Here is a 25,582-nt window from a genome sequence, read left to right on the forward strand (position 1 = left end):
TAGCCCTTTCTACCTGTTTCTCATTTGATTTGAAAGGACTGAGTGAGTGAAATTAATTTGGTTACTTCTTCTGTTACCTGAAAAATGTAAACCGGATCAAAACCAAATAGAACTCAAATTAGTGAAGGAAAAATAAATGGACTTTCCTTCCTGTATGGTTGGGTTGTCAGTCCTTGAAGGGGACAAGTCTTTTTGCTAAATGTGTGACTCTCATTAGCCTGATTGGGAATTATACTTTGCATCAAGGAGAGTGTTACCAACTCTAGACAAAATACCCATCCTTTTAAAAACACTTATTTTAAGTGGATTAATATTAAAATTTGATGACTGCTAATTTTAAAACCAAGTCTTGTGGAAAGAGGTTCTAGAGAAGTGTGTGAAGCTACTAAACCTTCAGCGCTAGGTTCAAAATATGACTAGAGTTTCTTCAATTTCTGGTCTCCATGTGTTCAGATCACAAACCATCACAAAACTATCCTATGAGCTGGAACAGCGGGCAGGTTGATGGCTGGTGCTGGCCTGTCTGCACCATGCCTGTCCATTGACTACTGGTGTCCGTTTCATGAACGCTGAATTCACTTGCAGTTCTCGGCAAGGCATAAAAACCTCAAGAAAGGCCACAGTGATGGGGTCTCTCCAATATTTAGCGGCAGTACCAGGGATGTCCTGTTTGTCTTTGTCCTTAGCTTATTCCTGTGTTTGCCTTTTGCAGGTTTCATTGATCATGGACTGTGAAGAAATCCCTGATTTTTCGAGTCCAAAAGAAGAAACTGCATATTGGAAAGAGCTTTCCTTGAAGTATAAACAAAGGTATCGTTTTGGATTCCTAGACCAGTGCTTACTGTTAGTTCTATCAGAATGTAGCTAATCAACCTGTCTCTCTGTGGTAGTTAGGCTTTGATAAGTGTCAGGTGTGTCCAAATGAATTTCTTCATTTTCATCTTTAGACATGCCAGGTCAATCAGTAAGAGCCCACTGCTAGAAGCAGAGCATCTTCTGCATGAGCATTACCAACTTGAGAGCTCCAGGTTATGGTTTGCAGCCTCCTAGGGCAGATTGTATGAATTTTTTGGCTACTATTGGCATTAGGAGGTCTGGGTTTGCGGATTGGTATCTAAAACCCTGGAGCAATACTCTGCTTGATTCTGTGTTTTGGGGACCTCTGCCTGCTTTCCTCTGGAGTGTTGTCTTTCTGTTCTGCATTACTGTCATGGATTGCACAGGTGCAGCAAACAAAACTTCCTGCAGTCCCAATATGCACATCAGAGCCCAGGATGCTAATAAATTCACGTTGCTTCCAGACCACTGAATGTGTCAGATTGGCGAAAGAAACGCAGAACTGGCATATTTCTCAGGGAGCGTCTGAAGGGATCTGGCGTCTCCTGAGCTGTTCTTGAATGTCAGAAAAAATTCAGGGCCTTGAGGGGTTAAGGAAAGCTTTGATTTCTGTACCCTTATAATTCACTTTCCTATAAACTTTGCTGCTTGCTGAGACCTGAGCTGTTAAGCACAGGGCAGATACAGACACGTCAGTGACGTGAATACAGTGGGTAGTAGCTACTTTTAGCTATTTAATACCTTGCAGTGGTGTGTGCTGGCTCCCTGCCTAAGTGGTTAATAAACTTAACGTTCTAGAAAAGGGTTGAGGTTTAATGTTACTTTGGTGTGACTGTATGGTATAGCAATATTGTTCTCTATTGTTAGACTGCATTCAGTCATATGGTTTTTCAACCAAAACCAGGTTAAAAATTCAGTGGCTCATACCAGACCTGCCCATGAAATGATTTAACAAATGCTAGCTGTGAAAGTTAATGAATAGAGAATTTTTGACAAACTCCTAGTCATCCTATTAATGACCTTGGTGCATGGAATTGATGTTAAACATGTTTTTAATACAGCAGTTTGTGTGTTGCACAGAAATGAATTTCCTTTCCTAGCTGAACTTCATGTAACTCTTACCTTACCACAGTTCCCTTCTTCTCTTTAAAGAAATGCTGTTTATATGGGTCCTGTAATGTGCTAGAGATTCTTCCTGGGTTTAACTTTAGACAAGATCAGTGGGTTTATAACTTGAGAAGCTAAACCTATGACTGATACGAATCCTCTGCTTACAGTTTCCAGGAAGCACGTGAAGAACTGGCTGAATTCCAGGAGGGAAGCAGAGAATTGGAAGCTGAATTGGAGGCCCAGCTAGTGCAGGCTGAACAGAGGAATAGAGACTTGCAAGCAGATAATCAAAGACTGAAATATGAAGTGGAAACATTAAAGGTATGGCAGTGTCTGTAATGGAATGGCCTCTTCTTGCAGGTAGTCAAAAATGTGGTCCTAAATTGTCATTCAAAACCTGTCTGGTCTGTATAGGTTTTTTTGGTAATTTAGTATGTGTCCCCAGAATATAAAGGGAGGACAGCAGTCATATGTTTGAGATCCAGTTTTGAGTGTGACATATTCCCGATGGGTAAGACCAGATATTTACCAGCCACCTTAGATGTCAGGTAAATTGGTGGAGGAATTTGCTATGTTTCTTGGCCATGCAGCAGATTTGGGTTTTTGAAGACTTTGCCAGTTGGTGGATTTGTTGTTACTACAAGAAGTTAATGTAGCTATGCGATGGACACACTACAGATCTGCTTGGTTAGGCCATTGAATCGTCTCGTTCATCATTTCAACAGTAGGATTGTGCAGCTAATTCTTGTGAATCAATGTGTTTTTGCCCAGGGTGTCTTTAGTTTTGTGCAACTTGTAAGGCAGTTGAAGACCTCTGACTTGTGCATGTCCTTCAGCAGAGATTTTAATAGTGTTCTGTAGAGTATTCAGATAGATAATAGACTATTCTGATTAATGCACCTGGGCTGATCTGTTCTCACCCTGCCCTGGGATCCTGGAGAGCACCATGGTTTGGTCCTGCTCTTGGAAACTTGATCGGGAGCAGGAAATGGGAATGTAGCTGGAAAGCATTGTGTTCTGAGTCAGGGCAAATATGCTCTGTGGGATCCCTAGTTATCTTGTCCATTCCCTGTTATAGCTGTGAAATCTGCATGTACTTGAGGAGGCCAGTAGCTTCTTCAGGGAAGTCTCTAGCTGCCTCCTCAGAGTTGCGGACTTTCTTAACCAATTAGACTGTCAGCCTCCACCTTCCAGTTTTTCCAGGTGAAGGTGTTGGAGTGAACTTCCCTGTGAAGTCAAGAAGCAGATTCCAGTGGCTTTTATTTTTGCTCAGCGGTGGGATTTCAGGCCTGTTCTTGTTGTAGCATGCTGGTTGTCTGGAGTGTGGGAAACAGGCAGTCAGAATCCTCTTGAGCAGTTGTATTGCTTTCTGGCCACCTGTAGGTCTGCCGGGCCTCCCAGACCTGCCATTATAGACTATTGAGAATGGAGGTTGATGGGTGTCTGTGGGAGAATAACTAGTTATTTGATAGCTGGATCCCTGCTGTGCACAGTGTTGGCTTTCTTTATTTCAGGGTGTGCAGGGCTGATGCTTAGTAAATATCCATGTTAATAAAGCACGTTTCTATGTGCTACCACCAACAAATCCACAGGAGCTGACTGATTCTGATGTGTTACTTTGTTCCCTCTTGTTTGGCTCTGGCTTGCCTCAGAAGGTTGTATATTAGCAACATTAATCTGGCTTCCCCTCTTATTTCCAGGAGAAACTTGAACACCAATATGCACAAAGTTACAAGCAAGTATCGGTGTTGGAAGATGACCTGAGTCAGACACGGGCCATTAAAGACCAGCTACACAAATATGTGAGGGAGCTGGAACAGGCCAACGACGACTTGGAGCGCGCTAAGAGGTGAAGGCTACAAACCGATTGTCTTGCTAGATCTTCCTCGAGTCATTTAGCTTCACAGCTCTTCACTGTCTCTAATGGATGTAACTTTCCATAAGGAGAGACACTAGATATTGTTGCACGCATGCAGTTAAAGCTGTAATGAGGCTCCAGCCCAGTCAGATGTCCAGGGCAGTTAGTCTCACTCACTCGTTAGCCCTGCAGTACAGCAAGAACCTAGAATCGGAGAGGTTAAGGCCAGAAGGGATCACCAGATCATCTCGTCTGGCCTCCTGCATATCACAGGCTACTAAACCCCACCTGGTTACCCCGGTATTGGGCCCAGTAACCTGGATTGTTGGAGAATTCTAAAATATTCTACTTTGTGTAAATCAAGTGAGAAACAAGAGCAGTCATTTCCACTCTAGTTTATGGATTCCTGAAAGATGAGAGCAGAGCATAAAAGCAAGCCTAGCCAGCATGCCAGGTTTGACATCAGCAGCCAGGTGACTCTCACAGCATGTGTGATATCCTTCCAGGACAAAGCCTCTTTCCGATAAGAAGCTAATACCGTATGCAGTCCCTTGTAAATAAAACAAGCCTAGGGAGTCTCTTCTTCCCTTACCCAGTAAGCATTGTGGCTGGCTGCAGGGAATGACTGTATACTGGCTAAGAAGTGCATAAAACCAGCAAGAGTGCTGCTAGCAACACCCTGTTTGGAAAGTAACAAGCAGATCCTGCCTTTGTTTAACTGAATGGGAATGTTGCCAATGAGTTCAGTAGTAGCTGTATTAGGTCTCTGGCTAGCTGGCATGGCAGACTCAGAACTGAGGCCCTGATTTAGCAAGATGCTTGAGCACATGGCTAACTTTTTAAACATGTGAGTTGTCCCATTGAAGTCAGTGGAATGGCTTGCATGTTGTGTTAGTCATATGCTTAAGTACTTTACTGACTTGGGGCTTGAATTAATATTCTAGTCCCACACTTGTCTTGGCTTGCTGAGTTGTCACTGAGTTGGCTCGGTGCATGGAGGTGGTAGCACCTTGCAAGTCTTCTGGGTTATTGCAGAGCGCTGCATTGATTAGCTCTGGTCGCTGAGCAGAAGGGAGAGAGAGTGGAGATCAGTGCGTGGTGAGCTTTTACACAGCTGTGTTTTACATCGCTTGAAGTCCAGCTGCTACAGTTCTGTCCTGTCCAGCCTACACACCTCACTTCTGTGGCACTTAATGGTCTTTTCCAGGAAGCACTGGCAGAGCTGTAAAGTTTTGGACTTTGCTTACCTTTTCCTTTTGTTGTTATGCTTTCCAATGTGCTTTATGTCAGCTGATCTGAAGAGCCTAATCTTTTGGACTTTGTTTCTAGGGCAACAATAGTTTCATTGGAAGACTTTGAACAAAGGCTGAACCAGGCTATTGAGAGAAATGCATTTTTAGAAAGTGAGCTGGATGACAAGGAATCGTTGCTAGTTTCTGTACAGAGGTTAAAGGATGAAGCGAGAGGTACAGCTTGATTGATTTAATTCTTTGGTTTAGTACATGGGTGGTTGAATAGTAGAGATGTATTCTAACTACAGCTCATGTTTGTACAACACCTAGAACAATGGGGCCCAAGCTGCTTGTGCAATGTTAATGTTCAATAATAATAATAATAATTAATAATTTCTACACAGTTAAGGGGAATAAAGAAATCTCATCCGGTGAGTGGGGGGAAAATACCATCAGGATTTTTTAAATATGAGTGCTACAGGAGAATTCAAATTCCAAATGAAAACTGAGTTAAGCACAGATCTGTGTGTCAAATGCTTCCATTAACCACACTGTATGTGTGTTGTTGGGGAGATTTGAGGATGGGATTAGACATGGAAATAAATGCTAACTAACCTTGTGAAATTCTCTGCTGTCCTCTGTAATCCTCTTGGGAGTTGCCTTGTTTATGGAAGATATCCCAGAAAGGATTGCAGTGAGACTTGTGGGATTAGTGCTGTTACATTCTGGGACATCTTCAGTAAACCAGGAATTCCCAAAAGGATTTCACCGAGAAGAAGTGAGGGAAGAATATCAAAAGGCTGGTTGAAATGAGTTTCTCTGATAAATGGCATCCCAAAGCCTGGTTAGTAGAGTCACTTAGTTCACAAATCTGTGCTCGACATCACTCATGTCTTATTGATACAAACAAGGAGTTGTCTTTGACAGCAAAGACGAAAAGGAAGACCAAATGTTGTTGTCTAACGAAACATACAAATCACAACTTACAGTAAGAGCAGTAATAATGAAGCTCATGGCAAATCTTCAGGAACATCTGAATGATCAATATTAATTACCCAGTTGCAAAATGGGCTGAACAAAGTGTTCAACTTTAAAATAGAGGAAGAAAAACAAGCAAACAAACAAAACCATATTATTTTCTGGCCAGCAGTCATATATATTAGCTGTTTAAAAAATTGCTGCTCTCACTCAAATACAAAACTTCTGACTCTTCAAACCTGTGTATCTGGGCAGGTTTTCATTTTTGCTTTGCAGTTTGCCTTTGAAAACACCTCTAAAAGTGCATGGTATTTTAAAAACTCTAATGTGCAACACATTTTGTTTTGGCTTTTTCTGACAGTCCACATGAGAAACCAATGGCCTGTGAAAAATCTAACTGGTTTGCCTAAAATAAAAATGGAAAACTAAGTTCACACTTTATGTAAAAATAACACCCTCCCATTTATTATGTATTATTAATTTGCATTATCATAGCGTCTAAAGCCTCTTGCCAATTTTGGTGCCCCGTTGTGCCAGGCACTAGACATATGTATAACAAGAGACTAAAATCTAAATAGATAAGACAGAAAAAGGGAGGTAGAGGAAGAAGATGCACAGAAAGGGGAGGTGTCACACAAAAGATCACTGGAAGAGTTGGGAATAGACCCAGGTCTCCTGACTCCCTGTCCACTGGATTACGCTGCCTTTCCAATGCCAAGACATTCTCAATTTCTTAACAACCCTTTTGCTTGGTGTCTGGGGGTTTAGTGGGCAAACCAAGGGGTTTTGCCCTCTTGGCAAGATCATTCAGGGAGTTAGATGCCCAACTGCTTTCTCCACCCACCTCCCTTTAAATTAACGCCTATTATGTTTTTAGTTTGATACTAGAAGTGTTGGGCATAGAAGCACATCCAGGGACATTCAGCCTTGGTTGTTAAAACAGTAAGGCTACGAGACAAGTCACATAAAGGGTGAGACAAACATGCTGTTTGTCATGCAATATCTAGGCCACAACGGAGGCCACTTAGGTGAAACCATATCCAGGCCACCTAGGTAGCACCACATTTTCTGCTTGGGAATTTCTGGAGGTCCAGTGAAGAATGGCCTTTGTGAGTTTCCTCGCTTGCGTTTATCTTCGCTGTCACTGTTAGGTCACGGGTGGAGCTGCTGGCCAGAAGCACCTTTGTGTTTGAAGCAATGACTCTCTCCAGTTCTGACACAGAGTTATCCATGCCTTTGTGACCTCCCAAGAGGTTATTGTAATGCACTCTAAACAGGATCACCCGATGACTACACACAATTGCAGCTGGGGCAGAACACAGGAGTCTGTTTACTCAGCTGTGCTGGCTCTAAGGAGCTTATTCCATTGATGCTGTGAAAACTCCGCTGGCTACCTGTTCACTGCCAGTTGCAATGTGAGGGTTGATTTTGAGCTTTAACACCCTATGCAGTTTGGCTCTTACCTGCGACAGGGGCCACCTCTCCCCTGCAGTGTCACAGCAGTTGATCAGCTGGTTGGCTCTTGCTTAGGGTGTCCTTAGGGTTTCTAGAGTTGAATGGCTGAAGGGCATTTTCAGGCAGCCTTATGGCTGAAGAATCTGCTTCCCTTCACCGCCTTGTCTGAAAGGCCAGTATCTGCTGACCTTCAGGGCACAGTGCAAAGCCCAGCTGTTTGCTCAGGCTCTTAGATGAGAAGCTGATGGTGAAGCACATTTGTTTGGTGAGGGTTGAGTCTCCATTTAGCGTGGCCTTGGGGAGCCCATGTTGGATTGCATTAAGAATGCCACGTACGTGCCCCCAGGGATGACCGCGGTGCTATATTTTTAACCATCAAGCCATAAATATGAAATGTTTGTGTTTTTCTTTTTCCAACATCCAGACTTACGGCAAGAGTTAGCTGTCCGAGAAAGGCAACAGGAGGTCACCAGGAAGTCTGCTCCTAGTTCTCCGACTCTAGACTGTGAAAAGATGGATTCTGCTGTCCAAGCATCTCTCTCTTTGCCAGCCACGCCTGTTGGAAAAGGATCAGAGAATAGCTTTCCTTCCCCAAAAGGTGAGCAGTGCAGCAGGGGTGGTTGTGTGGGAACACGGAACTGTGCTGACATACAGCACTCACACCAGCTCGGTAGCACTCTTGGTAAACTTAGGAACCTACAGGCTCTAAGTACTCTGCAGCAAGTTGTGTCTAAAAGCTGCATCTCCTTCAGCCTGCTAGAAACTCTGTGGCAGCTTCAGGTAAATTCAGGAGTAGAGTTTTGAATTAATATGGAAGTGACTCAGCTCTGCCTTTGGGTTTAATTTGATATTGCGTTCAATTTTCTTTACCCTGCCTTTGAGTATTCAGTATACTGCAGATTTTTGCACTGAATGCAAAAGAGGGTGGTCAAGATTGGGTATCATGACCTATTTCTCTGGTGGTCATTTTAGCAGAAAGATCCTACTATCTCAGACTGTCTTCCCACAACGCTGATAATTTAAACTAGGTCTCCGAGTGACTGTGATGAGATGCTGCTGTCAATGCACACCTCTGAGCACCTGTTCCCATTGCAGATTCTGGGAGACAGCACAGCACTGGTTTACACTCATTTCATGTGTGCCAGGATGTTCACAATGATAAGGGCTAATAACATAATTTAAAAACATAAAAAAGAAGTTGATTCCACAGCACAGCTCTGTGGTAGGGGATGCATTGTGCAGCCAGCTCTGCAGCTGGGGAATGCGCAAACCCTTGTTATAGGCAGAGTGCAGTGAAAGCAGATGGTTGGTATAAATTAAGCTGGTTATCCCACAGTGTGAGTATTATAGGGGGCTAGCAGCATGGGGAGCCGTGCTGGGGTGGAATTTTAGATTTCCCCTTTCATGCAGAAGTTAGTTTATTGAATACGCTATTTTAAACTTCCAAGAAGCATCCCATATAATGAAGTGCTTTTATGTTTGCAGCTATACCAAATGGGTTTGGTACCAGCCCCCTAACGCCTTCTGCTAGAATATCGGCACTGAACATTGTGGGGGATCTCTTACGGAAAGTCGGGGTAAGTACCTTGTCCTATAGGACCCACGTTTTTGCTGTGATCGACCCGAGCTTTAGGACTGTTTGCTGCCAGTTGCAGTCATGTCAGACGTGCCTAGAAGGGATTGTGGGGCCATGCCTCTGCACAGCCCCACTTTAGCCTTCGAGGGATCTCTCACATCATGCTCTGGGAGTGCTACACGTGTGACAGGGAGGCCTTCAGTCAGAGAGTCCCAGGTATAAACAAGGGATTGGGATTCCAAGTACTGCACTGGGGTGCTGGGGTTGGTGTGTGGGCATCCAACTGTGGGACTGGGCACCCTAAATGGATTGCTTACATTTGAATATTGAGCCCACAGGATCACACCAGCTGTATCACAAGGGGCTGCAGGCACAGTGCAGATTGACTTTCCCTAGTGTGGCAGGCGTAGTGTGCATTCCAGCTGTCTGAGCTGCTGCCCCTCTCTCCCCAACCCGCTGCAGCTGTTTTAAAAAACCAAAATAACCAGGGAGCCCTTAGATAAGAGCAGTTTCTGATCAGACTCATTTCTCAGAGTTGTATGCGGCCTATGTGAGGCTGGTGAACAGACAATAAAATAAGCCAAGAGAGAGCCAGATATTCCCCACGGTGCAGTTGGTAGGGAAGTGAAATGTTTGAGCTGTTAAATGGATTACAATTATAAGTGGAGGAGAAATGGTTTAAACATCTGCTGCTTAGGGCACTGGGCTCACTAATATAATGAGGACATGGCTGTACTTGCTTTGAGTCAAGAAAAACTTGTTTATATGCTTGTGCCTCAGTGCACAGTGTCAAGGTTTCAAGCTACAGCCAGGACACAGTGTCTAAGGTTAGAATCTAGCCCTTGGGGCTGATTTTCATCCATCTGCTGTGAATACTATTAGCCACAATCAGGGAAATCATTTTAGCAAAGGTAAAATTAAAAATCCAGTTGTTGCCTGTGAGCTTCTGGCTAGTTAGGGCAGGCAGGAGTAAGAATCAGTGTGGGTTGTAGAGGAGTTTATTTGCAATCGATGAGCTTCCTGATTATTCTGAGGGGGCTGGAGTCCATAAGTAAGCAGACATCTTTTCCAGCCCACTCTTAGAAACCCAGCCCACCCTCTGTGTAAAGTCCCAACTCACCCGTCTTTATGAATAGTAAGAAAAAGATTGGCTCAGAACTTCTTCTTGGGCTCGGCTTCTTCTAGGGGTTCCTCCTTTGGGACTGCTCAGCCCACAATCTAGATCCCCTCTGTCTCACTGAGAGCCCCTCTCACCTCTCTTACATCTGGGTGGGTAATGAGTCACTTGCCTCAGTGAACCAGCAGAGCCCACCTAACCCTTAAACTTTCAGCGCGAGAATTAGGGTCTCGTCTTGTGCTGAATGCACCCCAAAGTGAGGTTAGCTGGGACTTTCAGCACCTTAGCTCTTCTTGGTGTTACTGCTCCCCTGTCTCTTTATTGGCTCCGGTTAAAAACCCAGATTTCCCCCAGTATGGCACACTCGGTAAGGCTGGCCAGCTGTGCAGTGCTGGCTGTTGGCTTTGCTTTTAGGCTGTCACAGTGTCGATACATCTGTTCATCTGCTCCTGTACTCTTGCCATCCCTGCCTTTCAGCTACGTAAGCAGGACTTAAAAATCTGACCAGACCCGTTAGCCAGAAGCTGATAGGGAAGAGCAGTGACTTGGGCAGTATACTAGTGAGAAGCACAGCTTAACTTCCCACACAGACACACAGCTCCTGGGGAGGGGCTGGTGCTGGGATTTCTATCAGGGAGCTGTAGGTGGTTGGGTATCTCCACTCCTCCTGACAACCCATGTCCTCTCCATTCTGACTTGTCCTCTACAGTGAATAGCTCCAATATCTGCCTTCACTGTTGCTCTGTTTTCCCAAGCAGCAGCAGCAGAGTGAAATTAATCTGATTCTTGTCAGCTTCGCAGCTGCGTCCAAGGTTCTGAAGAGCAGTGGTGAAAGTCAGAGGAGCCTGGTCAGCTGCTTGGGGAAGCTGGGAACAGCATTGGAGCAGTGTGCTGCCTGCAGGTTCAGGAAGATGCTGCTGCAGCAGTTTACATTTGGAGACCGATTTTCAAGAGCTGTGCATCAAGCAGCTCCTGTTGAGAATGGGCCCGCTAAATAGGAGCTGATCGCTTCTGAAAATCTTCCCCCTCAAATGTGGATGCTGAGCACGTTTGAGAACTTGGCCCAGCGCCCCCATTCTGAAGGTTTTCTTTGCAGCCATGACTGCTAAAAGCATTAGCTTTGTTACAGTGAAGCTTAGCTTGTGCTGAAGTTCAGCACATTGGCCCCCCACTCACTAGTGGCCTGTGGCCATTTCAAGTCGTGTAGTGGAGAAGAGCTCTTTGTTCTAACAGCTGTACCCTCTATTCCTTCCACAGGCCTTAGAATCCAAATTAGCTGCTTGCCGAAATTTTGCAAAGGACCAGGCTTCACGGAAATCCTACATTTCAGGCAATGTTAGCAGCAGCCTGATGAGCAGCAACGGCACAAAGTTCTCTCATTCAGGGCATACGTCTTTCTTTGACAAAGGGTGAGTTGGGATTGACTGGGTTTTGGCTTTCAGGGTCACTTTTTAAACAGACAGATCTTTTCTCCACTCACTTTTAGCCCAATAGAGCATTTGTCTTCTAGATAAAACATAATGTGAGTTAGAGCCCTGAGGGAACAGTGGCAGCCAAGGTTACAGTGCTGACTCCTACTAAGCAAGGAGAAAAAACGGCTCTACTGCTTAAACCCTTCTCTTGGCTGGTGGATGTTACTGTTTCTCCCACTGCCTACTTTCCTGGCCTGCTGCATCCCATGGTAATTCCAAGCCCAGGCAGCAAAACAACAATGCTAGTGAGTTGGAACGTGAGCATAAAAAGAATGTCAAGTGATTAGTGTTGGAATTGCCATAGTTACCATGTTGCTCCTTTCGTGGGGGAACGTGTTCTCTGCAAGCCTGGAGATTTTCCTCAGTCAGAGTGGCCTAGTGCAGGCAGCAGACTCCCACCTGGGTGGGGCACAGCTTGCTTTGATTTCCTTTTCCTGGGGCAAAACGAGCCAGCTGAGTCTGGGCTCCAGCCATCAAGTTGTGCTGTGTTGCACACCAGCCCCTGGGGCCCAGATCCTTCTATTTCTTGTTCATGCAAAACTCCCTTTGACCTTCATGCAGTTAGGCCTGAAGTCATAGCTTCCACTTTGTGATGTCGAGGAGCAAACACTGGAGGAGCACCAGGGAGGTTTTCCCCACTGTATCTGCCACTGACTCCTGCACTGGGGTGTCAGGCAGAAGTAAAAGCAGCTGTGTGGCAGAGAGCATTTCTCCTGTCTTTGTGAAGTGCTGTGCACCTGTGGTGCACGCCGGCAGCGCTAGAATAATCGTCATTGGTCACAGTATTAATACTCTCTTCAGTACTACAGTTTTCCACATACCCTTTGGTGCTAATATTACAGAGCAAGGGGTTTGTGTTCCTCTTTAACTTGCAATAGTAAATTCCTCTGAGTGTTAAACTGACTGTTAAAATTCTAGAGTGCCACCGTAAACACTGACATTTCAGTCTTTGCAACCTGTGCTCAGCTGCATAGTGTTGCTGTATGGCTGGCAGAGTAGGCCACATCCTGGAACCTACCATGTGAAATCTTTGGCCAGAACCTGGTTGCAAAAACTAAAAAATTAATTCAGTGTTGTGCAAATCAAAGAGCCTTCCACTTGGTTTGCATGTTGCAGGCCTATTGATTAGCAGCACAACACCACAGTGCTACTCATGCTTGCAATTCATAGCCTAGATTCCAGGTGCAAACTCTTAAGAAAGCTGATGGGGAAGGATTATGCTTAAGATCCCAGCATTGCTACACTGCGTTGTGGTGTGACAAGTAAGCTGGTTGCTGTGTGGGGAGGGGTGTCACTGTTAATTATCCAGATTATCATTGCACTGCCTAAGTGGGTTGGTTGTCTTCAGTTAGGGGCAGGCTGTCTCTGGGGAAAGTTTAAAAATCCAGCATGTAAATAATGGACACCTAAGGAAGTTAGCAGCATCACAGAGTGAATGTAATTGACAGATGAATGTGCATGCAGGATGGTGGTTTCTACACAGCCCTGACCTCCTCCTTCCCCCTCTCTGTGCCACATACCTCACCCCCCATGAGATTTGTGCCCTGGCATCCCACTCTTCACACCTGCTCCCTCCCTCTCCTGGGCTCCTCCCTTGAAATGGGTGTGTGTTGGAAGCTTGGGGCAGCGTCTGTACTCCACCCACATCTCTGCTACTGCTTTGTCGATCCTGTGTATTTTGTCTATACGTTTAAGCCACAAAGTACTGTGAAATGAATGAGGTCAGCCCTGTTGTGCCTACACACTGCAGCACAAGATTAGCCTCTAGCCACATCACTGTCCCCCCAGTGGTGTGCAGCACCTGCTAGGGCTTTGCCCATGGCTTGCTGTGGTAGCTAGGCACAAAAGGCTGAGCTGAGGCATGCCCTCTCTTCTCCCCTCTTCTCCTCCTTTCTCTCCAGCCCCTGTACTCTTCTCCCTGCCCCCAACTGTCGTTGGAGCCTGAAACAGCCTCGTGTGCCCGTAGACCCGATCCAATCTGCTGCTGCTGCCTTATGAACAGCCTATTGTTGGGTGGTGGGATTGTGACAGAGGTAACTCAGCCAATCATTATAGTACCGTCTCCTTTGCAAATTGCTGTTCTGTTGGTTACAGTGTTTGACAAGTCCTTCATCTCTCCTTGGCAAGCGGAGCTGTGCAGGCATCTATAGAACGGGGTGGGAGGGACCCTTGGCCTGGCCGGCTCCGAGCTTAAGGAACAATGCAATCAGTGGTATCATGCGAGAGATGCGCAGGAGCAGCTGGGCTTGTGGTCTAAGATCAGGAGAGCTAAGAAAGTTCCTAATGTGTCAAGATTTTAAAAGCTCCAGCAGAGCATTAGCCCATGTGCAAGATGGTGTAAGATTAGTTCCCTGCAGAATGTTGTTCTTTCACAAATGCAGCATTCCTGTCCAGACCCCAAGGGTCGCAGAACAATCTGGGTAACTGCAGTTGGGTACTTCTTTTCTTCCTTTTAATGCCTCTGAATTGGGGAGTACAGCTGGGGATCCTGTTCGTTTGAGGAACCTGGCTTCAGATCCACTTTGGGAAACAATTGACCACAACAGTGATTAGCTTTGCTATAGAGGCCTGGGAATAGCAGGATTGAGGCCCTGGCAAAATTGTGTGGGCAAAGCTTTGCCCAGTGCCTGCCTGGGGTACACCTGGCATTAACTCACTGTTAACCCCCACGGCTAAACTCACTGCATTAGTTGACATTTTATATCCCCACTTTAGCCCACAACAATGGAAAAAATATCTCTTTAGCCGTTAACTGGGATTTCAATTGGAAAAGCCCTCCCAGCCCAACCTTAACTAGATCACTGCCACTGCTGTCTACAGAGATACTCTACCCTGGTGGGGATAGGGCACGGGGATGAGAATAGCATTCGCGTTCATGAACACTCCATAGTCCATCTTTATCAGAATGTCCCCCAGGAAAAGAGATCCAAGTTTCCGGAGTCTGCTGCCTTCCAGGGAACTCTAATGACAGGTGAGTGGCATAAGGCTTGTGTTCAGGTTACTCGGCTGTTTAGCTGAGGGGAGCAGGTGGAATTTGGGACATAGGCTGTCATTGAAGTAGGTCCATTAAGCTGTCTCTTGCTGAGTAGGTTAGCAGTGTTCGTTCACGGATGTTTAGCTGAGTTCTGGTTGAGTTTAACTCCGTTGTGTTTCCCACGTTTCTACCCTCCAGGTGCTGTCTGAGAATTTCCTTTGTACTGTTTACATAAACTGTTTCCATTTTCCTCCATCAGGCGTGAAAAGGTCATATTCCCCACATTATTCATGGGTAATTGGATTCATTTGGAGTGATGAGCTGCATGCATTGCATGCTTGGAGCTGGAGTTCTACTCACTGCACGGGGCTAGCTCTTCTTAGATTTGTGATCTAATAGTCCATTAGTGAAACCTTAAAGCCACAGTTTTTGTCTGATCACAATCTCTCTCCCATCAGACAAAGTGTCCTGGTATCATGTGACCTTTTTCAGACTTAAGAATGAGAAATTGGAATTGAATGCAGCTTGTGCTCTCAGTACAGTTAGAGATGCATGCCTTTGACTGAACTGCACACCCTGGTTTTGCTTTATACTGGCCTGCATCATATCACTGCAGACAAAACGTCCCGCTCCTCTAGTGTCCTTCATCTGAGGATCACCAAGCACCTTCTCAAATGTCAGCTCATTAAACTTTGCAACACCTTGTGAAGCAGATAAGTCTTATCCCTGTTTTATGGATGGGGAAACTGAGGCCCAGAGGTGAAGTGACTTGCCCAAGTCATGAGTAAGTGGCAGAGCCAAGAATAGAACCCTGCCAGCTCCCTGGCTCTGTAACCCTCCCGAGCCCCTTTCTAGGTGTGTATGACCTTGACGGGGTGGAGGGGCTTGTCTTCTCATGACCCTGAGTGCTATGCTACTCAGTGGGTCTCCCAGGCCAGGCAGGTCAAACCAGGGGCCAGACTAAGGAGCAATCCACTGGTCCTCCAGGTTGTGGAGTAGGGGTTGGGGATAAGGTTAACACCCTTATCCTGTAAAAATCCAGTTGTGAAGAGAGTCTCAAAAGAAGCCCTGAAAACATACAAATGATCATGGGGTTAAAGGGACCTGATCTTCAGCTGTTGTTGCTAGTCCCTGTTGCCACTCCCCCAGTATCTGCCAGTGTTGTGCTGTTCAGCATTTGCTGCACAGCAGACCCCGAATCTGAACCTTTTGCACAAATATCTGGAACAAAGGCTTGGCTGTTGGTGTCAGTGTAGCAAAGGAGCTTTCCAGCATCACACGTTCCTTGGTCAGCGAAAGCCACTGAGCAATGGCTGGGGAGTCTCTGAGGCTCCTTAGGGCTGTTGCAGTTGTAGGCTCTGAGATGGGATCAGGATGTCCTGGGAATAGTGTCTATCCCTGGGCAAATCCATTCACTCTCCGCAGGGCTAGCATGTCCACAGAGACCATCTGGATGTTTATATGGAGGCTTCAGTCAGATTGTCTGTCTGTTTTTGAAAGCTCTTGAGCATCCCCTTAAGAAGGATGTCAGGGAAAATGGTCGATTCCTTTTGATTGAGTCTTAATCTGGCGCAACATGCAGACCCTAAACTGGCTGCATGGATGGACTTGGGTGTTAAGAGGTGGGTCAGGAGCTTGGAGATCTGGGCTCTATTCCTGGCTGGGCCACAGACTCATTTGTGCCCTTGGTCAAGTCACTTAACCCATATGCCTGTTTGTCCATCTGGTCTAGCTCCCAAGGCTTGTGAGGATTAATTTGCTATATTGGTAGAGCACTGAGAGATCATTCTCCCAAATTAAGGTGCTGTGTAAACGTTAAATATTGCTTAAAATGCAGATTAACCAGTGAGGAAATACGTGATAGGATAGGAGAGAAGTTGCCAAATCAGTGAAAGAAATTAATAGCCTAAGATCCTGAATCGGACCCTGTTACCTCAGTCTCTCCGAGATCACTAAGGCCTAGCTTTCCAAAAAGGACGAGGGATTTTGAGTACCTGACAGGAGCCTGACTTTCAGCCACCGCCCTCAGACAGTACATCTGCACAGCAAAGTTCCCAGCCTGGGTAGACAGACTTGTGCTCGCAGAGTCTGCACAAGTGTGCTAGAAATAGCAGTGTGGGTGCTGTGACTTGGGCTGGTCACCTGAGCTCAGACCCAAGGGGATGAGTGGCCACCCCAAGCTTCTGCTGGGGCTGCCACATCCCCTCTGTGATTTTTAGTGTACTGTGTGAGCCCCACCAACACAAGTGTGTCCAGCCAGGCTGGGATGGTCACTGCCAGTTGCAGCATTGGCATCCCCTGAAACTCAGGCTCCTGTGATGTCTTCCGTGGGGCCCTTGGGCTGGTCGGGGAAGAACTAGACTGACTCCTGACTGACACCAGCGGGACTCCTGGAAGGTTTTGGTGGACAGCACTTGCTCACACGTGTCGTGTGCTGCATGGCTAGAGGTCTCACTGACGGGCACCTACTGAGTGCAAACTGCTCTGGGAGCATCTTAGAAGCTAGTCTGAAAAGAAGGACCTAAAGGGCAAATGTGAGACCCGATGGGTGTCTTGTCAGTAAGAGAGGATGGATCAGAAGGGGCAGGCACAGTATGCAAGTACTGGTCTGCTCACTTTCACTGATGGTATTGTGATTGTTTGTGATCAGCACAATATTTTAACTGAAAATGAACACGAAGAGGGAATGCGTTCAAGACAGTACAGATGGATATGGTCTCGCTACTCTCAGCTTAAACACCAACTTCTGGTATCTTCACAGTGGTTGCTAGTTTTTGGAGCCATTCTTTGTGGCAGTCTTGTATTCCATCAACTCTCTGTGAATCAGAGCAACAGCATTACGTTTACTTCTCTAATGAGCTCAAGCGAGGGCACGCAACATCTGAACAATGCCGTGAGAACCAGTTCCTTGCTGATCCTTGGAGAGCTGCTCTATATATGTTGCCATGCAAATATTTTAGTTATCAAAAGTTCTGGAACCTGGAAGACCTCCTAAACAAGAGCTGGAGCTTTCACTTCTGAAGCGGAAAGCAGAGTTTATATGTACAGGACCCACCTTTGGTGTAATGTAAAGAATAGTTCTCCATCTTGCTCACTATAGTATATTGGTGCCTTATCAGATAATTATCGTTCCTGTGCCACGCTTGCTTCTAAGCTAGCCAGCTAATCGGTTTTGCAGTCGTTAACCAATGTCAGTATTGTGTATAAAGATACAGGCATTTTTTTGCAAGTCTCGCCAATGCCTTGGCATAGAGCAATCCATGGAGACTGTGTCTGGTTCAGTTTTTACAGATTCAGGCACAAAGAAGGACAGAAGGCAAAGGACTTGACTCCCAGGCTCCAGAATGCAGCTGAAGAGTGTGTAGAAAGGCAAATAAAGACTTGGCAGGTTCCCATATCCAGTACAGAGTTATCAGTAAACACCCCTGTCAATCCAGCTGGGCTCGACATCGTCATCTTTTGCAGAACTCCCAGAAGGGTGTCCCAGTAGATGTCAGATCTTTGAAGGTGGATCTTGTGCAATTGTCCAGAGACACCTTGGCCAGCAGGCAGGGAAGATGGGCTATCAGGTTTCCACAGCAATGTTTGAGTTCAGCTGTCCTCGTGCAGAATAAGCTTTTGGGCATTGGTTCATGTTCCTAGAAAAGCAATGAAGCCCCTGTGTAGCGTGGACGTGCCTGCCAGCCCAGCAGGCCCAGATACAGCTAATAAAACACAGTACCAAAGGAAGGGCAGCTTGGGCAACCCCGAAACGTATGTTTGTGTTGTGTCTTGGGAGCTGCCGCCTGCCAGGCGAGTTTGGTGAGGGGTCTGTCTCTCGCACTCTGCCCCCCCAATGCCTGCCACTTGCTACGCTGTCTTGAACTGTCCTATCCCAGCCTTCCTCCATACCCTGTTCCGAGATGTGATGGCCAAGCCAGCTTGATCCCATTGTCTCCAGGAGTCGTTTGATCTGGAGATAAACTACTATTCAGCCTTCACTCAGTGCTGCCAAGTGGGGCAATTGCTCAAAAGATTTACGGAGTCTTTTAGCTGAATAATGTTTCTAGTGTGTCTAGAAAAACACAGGAATTGCCAGAGCGTTTCAGAGCTAAGGTCCATCCACCCCTGTGCCCAGCCTCTGACAGTGGCCAGCCAGATGCTCCATAGGAATAGGCATACACCCTGCAGTAGAAGGTGGAGGATAATCTGCCCCCCACATTAGGTCTCGTCCTAATCCCACAGAGAGAGTCTGACACCCTGACGCGTGAGGTTTAATGGCTCTTCTAAAGATGCTAGTGCTGTCCTTACTCTGGACGGCGCCATGGTTTAACGGGTCCAGGTGTTCACTAGGATAAGGGAACCAACCTATAGTATGAGCTGGGCCCCTCCCAAAGCCCCTTTTCCCAGCTAGAGGCCATCGCCAATAGCCATGGCCGTGTTGCCCTGACTCCTAGGGGGCGCCGAGAGGCTCCTGCCTCCCCCTTGTTCCAGTCTCTGCAGGGGTGGGACAAGCAGTCCCAAACCTCCCCATGCAACAGGGCATTAGCATGGAGCTGCAGACATTCATGGACCTTGGGAGCTGAACCCCATCAGATTTCCTTGAGGTCTTTGCCTCCCACCCTCACTTCAGGGAAGGCCAGAGTGGGAGTTAGGGTCACAGGGAGACCCAGCACAGCCTGCTGGCTCTTGATGTAGCTGCTGGCAGAGCTAATGGAGTCAGATACTCTCCTGATGTGGATAAGACTCACCCCCGGGTAGCTCCTGCCCGGAAACCACCTTCCCCCTTAATGTCTTGCGAAGCCAGGGACGGCTTGGCTCAGTTCTGGCACCAGTGATTCGTTTGGGCTCTGCCACATCAATAGCTCATCTGCCTCGGACGATGCGCTGTCAGAGGGCTTCTGGGCCTTTGTCAGCTGCAGCGGGGAGCTTGCCGAAGGGCCCCGAGGACTCTGCGGCCCCAGGAAATGGCAGGGCAGTACAAGGCACCTGTGGATAAGAACCAAGCAATATTAAAAGAGGGCAGCAAGCTGCTGGGGAAGGTCTGCTTTGGAAAGGGCCCTGAGTGCTGCTGAGAGGTGAATTCTCCCATGCTAGCAGCTGTTGGCATGCTGACCATAACGCACTGCAGCAGTAATTCACTGGACGAAGCCCAGTTGGAGAAGTTTACATTTCCCAAGCCTGCAGAGCTTTGTTGCTCAGCCCTTCCGCTGGGCACAGATCCAGGGGGAACTCTGATATTTCACCTCCTTCGCATGCCAGCATTTTCCCCAGAGGGCTGCATCACAGCAGACTGGCTCCAGAGCATCTTCCCATGGAGCGGGAGCTAGCCATTCTGGGGAGTGTTGCGTGGCTGTAGTTATGGGCATGGTGTAACTGGCCATCCCTAATGAATGTGCCTCACGAGATTCAGGTGTCTGTGTGAGACAAGGACAGAGGCAGCATGGTCGAGTGGTTGGAGCAGAAGACTGGGAGTGAAGAGAGCTGAGCCCTAACTGCTGCTGACTTGCTATGTGACCTTGGACAAGTCATTTTCCAGCTGGAATCCAGCCAGGCTTCTTGTGTGGAGTGTTACCCACTGGTTTTGTTCCCATGCTTTGTGTGGTCTTTCATTGCTAACCCATCCCCTGGCTCTGTTAGGACAGTGTTGGGGTCACTATTGAGCTGACATGGTTGCAAGAATCCCTTTGTATGCCAGTCTTGGCTGGGCACTGAATAACCCTGGCTCTGAGTTGAAAGGTGAGCAGTTAATCTTCCAGCCAGTGCTCCAACGAGCAATTTGCTGGCTCAGTCCCTCTACTGAGACTTCCAAAGCGGGCAGAGCCAGTAGCACCTCGGCAGCAGTCTCAGGGCAGTTCGGTTGAACCCAGGATCATAAAATTTGCCAACTCAGTTCAGAGCAGTGGTTGTGCCCAGGATGCATGTGGGCAATCTCTGTAGTGCAGTAGGTGAAGATACCTCTTGGACGAACCACCCCAGAATGAGAACACCCTGCGAGCCTTGAAGAGGAGCTGGTTGAGCTGAGCAGGGGACTTTGGAAATGTTTCGATCCTCGGCGTTTCTCCAGGAGTGGCCTCGTTCCCAGTGATGATCCTCGGCTCAAACTTCAGCTGTGTTTATTTCAGTCAGGAGAGAGCAAAGCCCCCATGTTTTAAGGCACTTTGTCCCTCCCCCTCCTGCCATAACTCAGCAAGTTGCAGGAGCTGCTTCCTGGCCAGTGGCTGTTTGGAATCAAGTTGGTTTTATGGCTCTGCAAATTGGGACGTGCTATGAAGATGTAATTCTGGCTCTAGAACCCCATCGGTGGGAGGTTGTGGGTCACTCAGCCATGCTGTGTATTAACTCTTTTTTGAAATTTTGTTATGGTAACACTTGGAATGTAAAGCTCAAAGATCAGGAAATTAAAACGCAGGTTCTCGTGGTAACATCACTCCTGGCTGCACTGCACGTCTTGCATATTCCATGTTATATCCTGGTGTATGTACCAGCAGCCTGGGGACCGAAAACATCTGGCATCCCCATTGGAGCAGGGTGCATATGGCTAGGAGAACTTTTTCTTGACTTTTGAGTATTTAAATTGGTAAATTGATTTCCCTGGAAATTTTTTTTTTTTTTTTTTAACCAAGAAAGACTATCACAGCTGTTCAGTTTGCAAACACCTCCAGTAAGAGCTTGTTAGAGGTTGGTGGAATTCCCAGCTCTGGCAGTGTACACAGGAATATCCCTGGCTCATTCCAGCACCGCTTTGAAAGTTGTTAGAGCCTCTGCAGGGTCATAAAGAATCTTTCTGTGCTGATAGCTGTGCACGGAGACACTTGTGTACCTTGTGGGTTTCCCAGACAGATGACAGCTCTATACTGACTTGGCGTCACAGCTGGCAAACACTGAAACACCCAAAGGAGTAAAGATTGCCACTGGCTGTGCACTAACCTGCACCGTGACTCTGTTTTAGTTCTGCAAAGAATGATGGGGCCTTTTCCTCAGCAAGTGTGAACGCCGTCAGTGCTAAAGAGCAGCCGTTCTTGAGCTGGGTGGGAGCTGCAGGAACCAGCAGCTAGAATGGTATTATCCTTTCCAGTGACATCAACCAATGGTGATTGTTACAGAGACTTGACTCAGCAGACAACCACCCAGTCGATAGAACTTGCCAAACAGGGAGCGTCTTCCCTCCCCTGATCGCTGTGCAGTGGGGCCTCGATGGCCCCTTTTAGGAAGCTGTCAAGGCTGAGGAACCCCCTGCCAGGATCTTCAGTAGAACCAGAACCTTCCGACTCTGGGTGTTGGCCCGTCACATAGCCCTGCCCTGGGGAGCTCTGAAGCTGAGTGTGGCTTTTGGAACTGAAAGATGGTCCAGCAGTCACAGTGCCCTTGTCTGACACTAGCTTCAGCTCCACCATGGGCCTGGTCTACACTAGGAAGTGAGGTCAATATAACTGCGGTGCTCAGGGGTGTGGACAATCAGATCCTCGAGTGACACAGTTAACTCCACCAGGGCTAGGTCCATGGGAATTCTCCTGCCTCTCGGGGAGGTGGAGTACCTGCACCGACCAGCGATCCCCCTCCGGGAGGCATAGGCAACATCTTCAGCTGCAGTGTTTTAAGTGTAGACAAGCCCTCAGCCTTCTTGTGTGACCTTGGCGAGTCATTTGGACTCCATTCCCCCTCTGTGCAGTGGGGCTAGTAACCCTGCCCAGTCTCCCATGGGGGTGGGGGTGAAGATGAGACCAGTAAAGATTGCAAGGTGCACAGATACTACAGCGCTGCTAGAAATACCTTAGCTAGAGTGAGATATTGCTGTGTGAGCCCCAAGGAAAGATTTGCCTCTTTCCGGAGGATATGTAAACCGAACCTGGAGCTCCATGTAGAACCTCAGTCCAGCACCATAAAGTGATGAAGATCCAGACTAGGAGAGAACTGGCAGAGCCTGGTCAAATCAAAGCCACAGACAGGGCATGTGTGGAAAGTGTCTGCCTGGAGCAGCTCCCACTGTAAACCTCGGTGATTGTTTCCTGACACACCAGAGAAAAGCTTCTCCCCACTTTCCTGGCTGATGTCGGCTTTGCAGAGGGAGCCTCTCCAGCTTCTTAGAGCTCACAAGCAACTGACTGTCAGGTGTTGTTAGATGGCGCCTCTGGGCTCAAACACTGACTGCGCAGCAAGCCGGGCTGGGACTCTACCCCGCACTAGCAGGCCATGCACAACGTGGACCCTGCTGCTCCACACTCCCAGCTACCTGTCATGCTTGCTCTACCCCACGTTGAACCAGGATGGGAATAATGCGCACTAAGCGAGAGCACAGTCCACTGGTCAGTTGGTGCGTGACAGGCTGCTGCAGGGTAGACCTACGCCCTGGCTTGTCCTGAATTAAATGTTTATGCAGACAAGTCCTTTTACATCCTGCCCTGTCTCCGTAGCAGAGCGTGCCAGATGGGACACCTAGGGCCCAAGAGCTAAGGGGCCAGAGCCCTGGCCAAGAAAAATTTGCTCTTTGTAGCAGCCAGTAGCAAAAATATGGTGCCCTTTTAACACCACAAACCAGCTGCTGCCTTAACTAACCCATCAGGCTTTGTGTGTGTGTGTATGTGTGTGTGTACCGCTCCCCATTACTGGATGCAATCAGAACCGCTCTGCTGTGTCTCATATACCCCGTACTGCTGACAGCTGAAAAAGATTCTCCTTTGGAACCAGGGAGCTCTATCCCCTCTGTAGTGTGCAGTTCGGGGTGGCCATGGCAGGTGACACAGTGACCACCATGCAGTTCTTGGGGCAGCACATTTGTTACAGGGATTCTTGAAACATTAATGTTGCTTAGAAAATACCCAGCTATCCCTGGGAAATAGTCTGGAAGCAAAATCTAAACCAAGGGGCAGCTCTGTCTACAGGCTTCAGCTGTCCCGGCCTGCTGGCTCCAGTGAGCCCATGGGGAGCTGGTTGGTTCAGATTGTATCTGATGCACAGATCCCTTGGCTGTGAGGCCATGGCCCAGTGAGCATGTCCAGTAGCTGGGTAATGGCGCTGGAAGCCTGTTACCAGTGGGATGGGTATGCTCCCAGTGCCGGCTCTGTGGCCCCCCAGTGGGGGTTTATCTCACAGTGGGATGTAAAAACCCTGGGCTGGAGGCTGATCCTGACTCTCTGCTCAGGGCTCCCATTCAGCACAGGACTTGCACATGTGCATAACTGGAGGCATCCCACTGATGCATGGAGCTCAGCAGCCCGTGCTGGGGCCTGTGGCGAAGGGAGGCCTGAGTGACAGGCGGATGGCTTGTGGAACACACCCACCCTCCCGCCTTAGCCGGCTGGCTCCCAGCCCTTCGCACGTCTAGGAAAGCAGCTGGAAGGAGTCGGGCTCCCCCTTCCAGCTGCTCCGCGGGGTGGGGATGCAGGTACATTGGCCACAGTGTATCGCTGTATTCCCCATTTACTAGCCTCTCTTGTCTTCTCGCTCTTTAGGACAGTAAATGGCTTTGACCAAGGCCCCCCTCCGGGCATAGGATCCTCCAGACCCTCATCAGCGCCAGGCATGCTTCCTCTGAGCGTATGAACAGCCAGGAGGCCTTTGAACCAGCCCTTTTCTCAAACAGAAGCCCCCCAAGAAAAGAACTGCTTCTGAGTCCTTCCCATTGGCACCCCCTGCTGGAACGCAGCCTGCATTGCGGTGTGGAGCAGCGTTGGAGCCGGCCCGCTGCCTGGAGGAGTCCCAGCCATGCACAATCCTTCACTCAATGTCAATACAGTTTATTTTCTCCTATTGCCGTAGTGGACGTTCTCTAACATGGTCGCACTCTGTTGTGGGTCACACAAGCTGATGTGTGTGTTCTGTCTCACAGGATGCAGGAGTCTCACTAGCGAACAGCTGATCCTCAGCCTTCACCTTGTACCTGTCTTAACTTAGGTTGGGTAGGATGCAACCGCTGGCTGAATCTGTATTTACAACCCCTCTTCCCCTACAGCCTGGCACTTAAGCACACGCAGCCACCACTGTTTCAGTATGGAGGGAACCATTTTTGAGGGATGCCAGGTACAGTTTAGATGGGTTATCCCTGTTGGACAAATGCCCTGGGAAGGAGACACCTGGCCTCAAACAACTTTAACTCTCCTTGAATATTAGTGAAATGTTCATGCAGGTAAAGAGTCTTGCTTTTGCTACTCTGAGAAGCCACTACCCGTGTTGGCAATGCTGCCAATGCAATAGACCCCTAAAAACGTGTGAGCATCGGCCAGGGTTCAGATGTGTAATATAGAACAACTAGACATTACAGTGCCAGCAATGGGCTTCTGTGACAGTTCTGGGCCACTTTGTACCTTGTGGGTCTGCAAAGTGATGTGTTTGTGCAAATCGCCATCTCTCTCTGTGCCTCAGTTGTTGGATTTTAAAAAGGACACACAAACCTGCCAGTGGTTTGGTCTGTGGGTTTAAAAATCTCCCCCTCCAGTCTAGTCCATCCCACCTCATTTGGCTTTGTGGATGTCACTTGTAGGTGCCAACTGATTTATTTACAACTGCATAGTAAAACCAGTTGCCCAAATGGAAGGGAAACGGGGGAGGAGAATCACCACTTAATGTTGGGGGTTTGTATGGCCCTTTTTCCTGTGCATCCTTAGCTGCATTTGACTGTTTACATTTGTTTTATTGTATATAGGTTTGTAAACATAATATCTTTGCCTGAGATATTTGTACATAACTTGGGCTCTGTAGCTTTATTTATTCAGACTCTATATGGCATGTTTCAATAGGACAGTGTATCATAAGACAGTGGTGATAAAGATCATGTGGTTTAAAGAAACAAAAAGCGACTTCCAAAAAATAAAGCTCTTTTAACGTAGAACCAGTGGATTTTGCAGAAAAGAAGGTGGAGGCTGTTTTGTGGGTGATTTCGGGGTGGGCAGGTTCCTCTCAGAGACGCCTGCTGTGGGAAGTGAAGATGGATGAGCTGGGCTGCCATTTCAGGTGGGGTTTTGTTCATGCCACAACACACTGGATTCACGCACTCT

The 25,582-nt window shown here is 47.6% G+C and overlaps 1 protein-coding gene across 5 annotated transcripts in view; it reads left to right on the top strand.

The window, feature by feature from the left end:
- NDEL1 (nudE neurodevelopment protein 1 like 1) overlaps positions 1-25,416 on the top strand; it is a 43,703-nt gene extending 18,287 nt beyond the window's left edge. For 2 of the 5 annotated variants that reach the window (XM_032801674.2, XM_032801676.2), the window contains exons 2-10: positions 713-810; positions 2,115-2,268; positions 3,648-3,796; positions 5,135-5,271; positions 7,895-8,068; positions 8,956-9,047; positions 11,421-11,572; positions 13,537-13,668; positions 24,041-24,127. In XM_032801674.2, the coding sequence (XP_032657565.1) occupies positions 725-810; positions 2,115-2,268; positions 3,648-3,796; positions 5,135-5,271; positions 7,895-8,068; positions 8,956-9,047; positions 11,421-11,572; positions 13,537-13,633 (1,041 nt within the window). In that variant the 5' untranslated portion in view covers positions 713-724 and the 3' untranslated portion in view covers positions 13,634-13,668; positions 24,041-24,127. Of the gene's footprint in view, positions 1-712; positions 811-2,114; positions 2,269-3,647; positions 3,797-5,134; positions 5,272-7,894; positions 8,069-8,955; positions 9,048-11,420; positions 11,573-13,536; positions 13,669-14,868; positions 14,904-24,040 lie in introns of those variants that run through there. The other 3 variants (XM_032801678.2, XM_075071731.1, XM_032801677.2) reach the window with 3 other exon arrangements.
- Positions 25,417-25,582: the final 166 nt, after the last annotated feature.

The sequence above is a fragment of the Chelonoidis abingdonii genome, chromosome 13 (genome assembly GCF_003597395.2).
Source record: "Chelonoidis abingdonii isolate Lonesome George chromosome 13, CheloAbing_2.0, whole genome shotgun sequence".
Lineage (NCBI taxonomy): Eukaryota > Metazoa > Chordata > Testudines > Testudinidae > Chelonoidis > Chelonoidis abingdonii.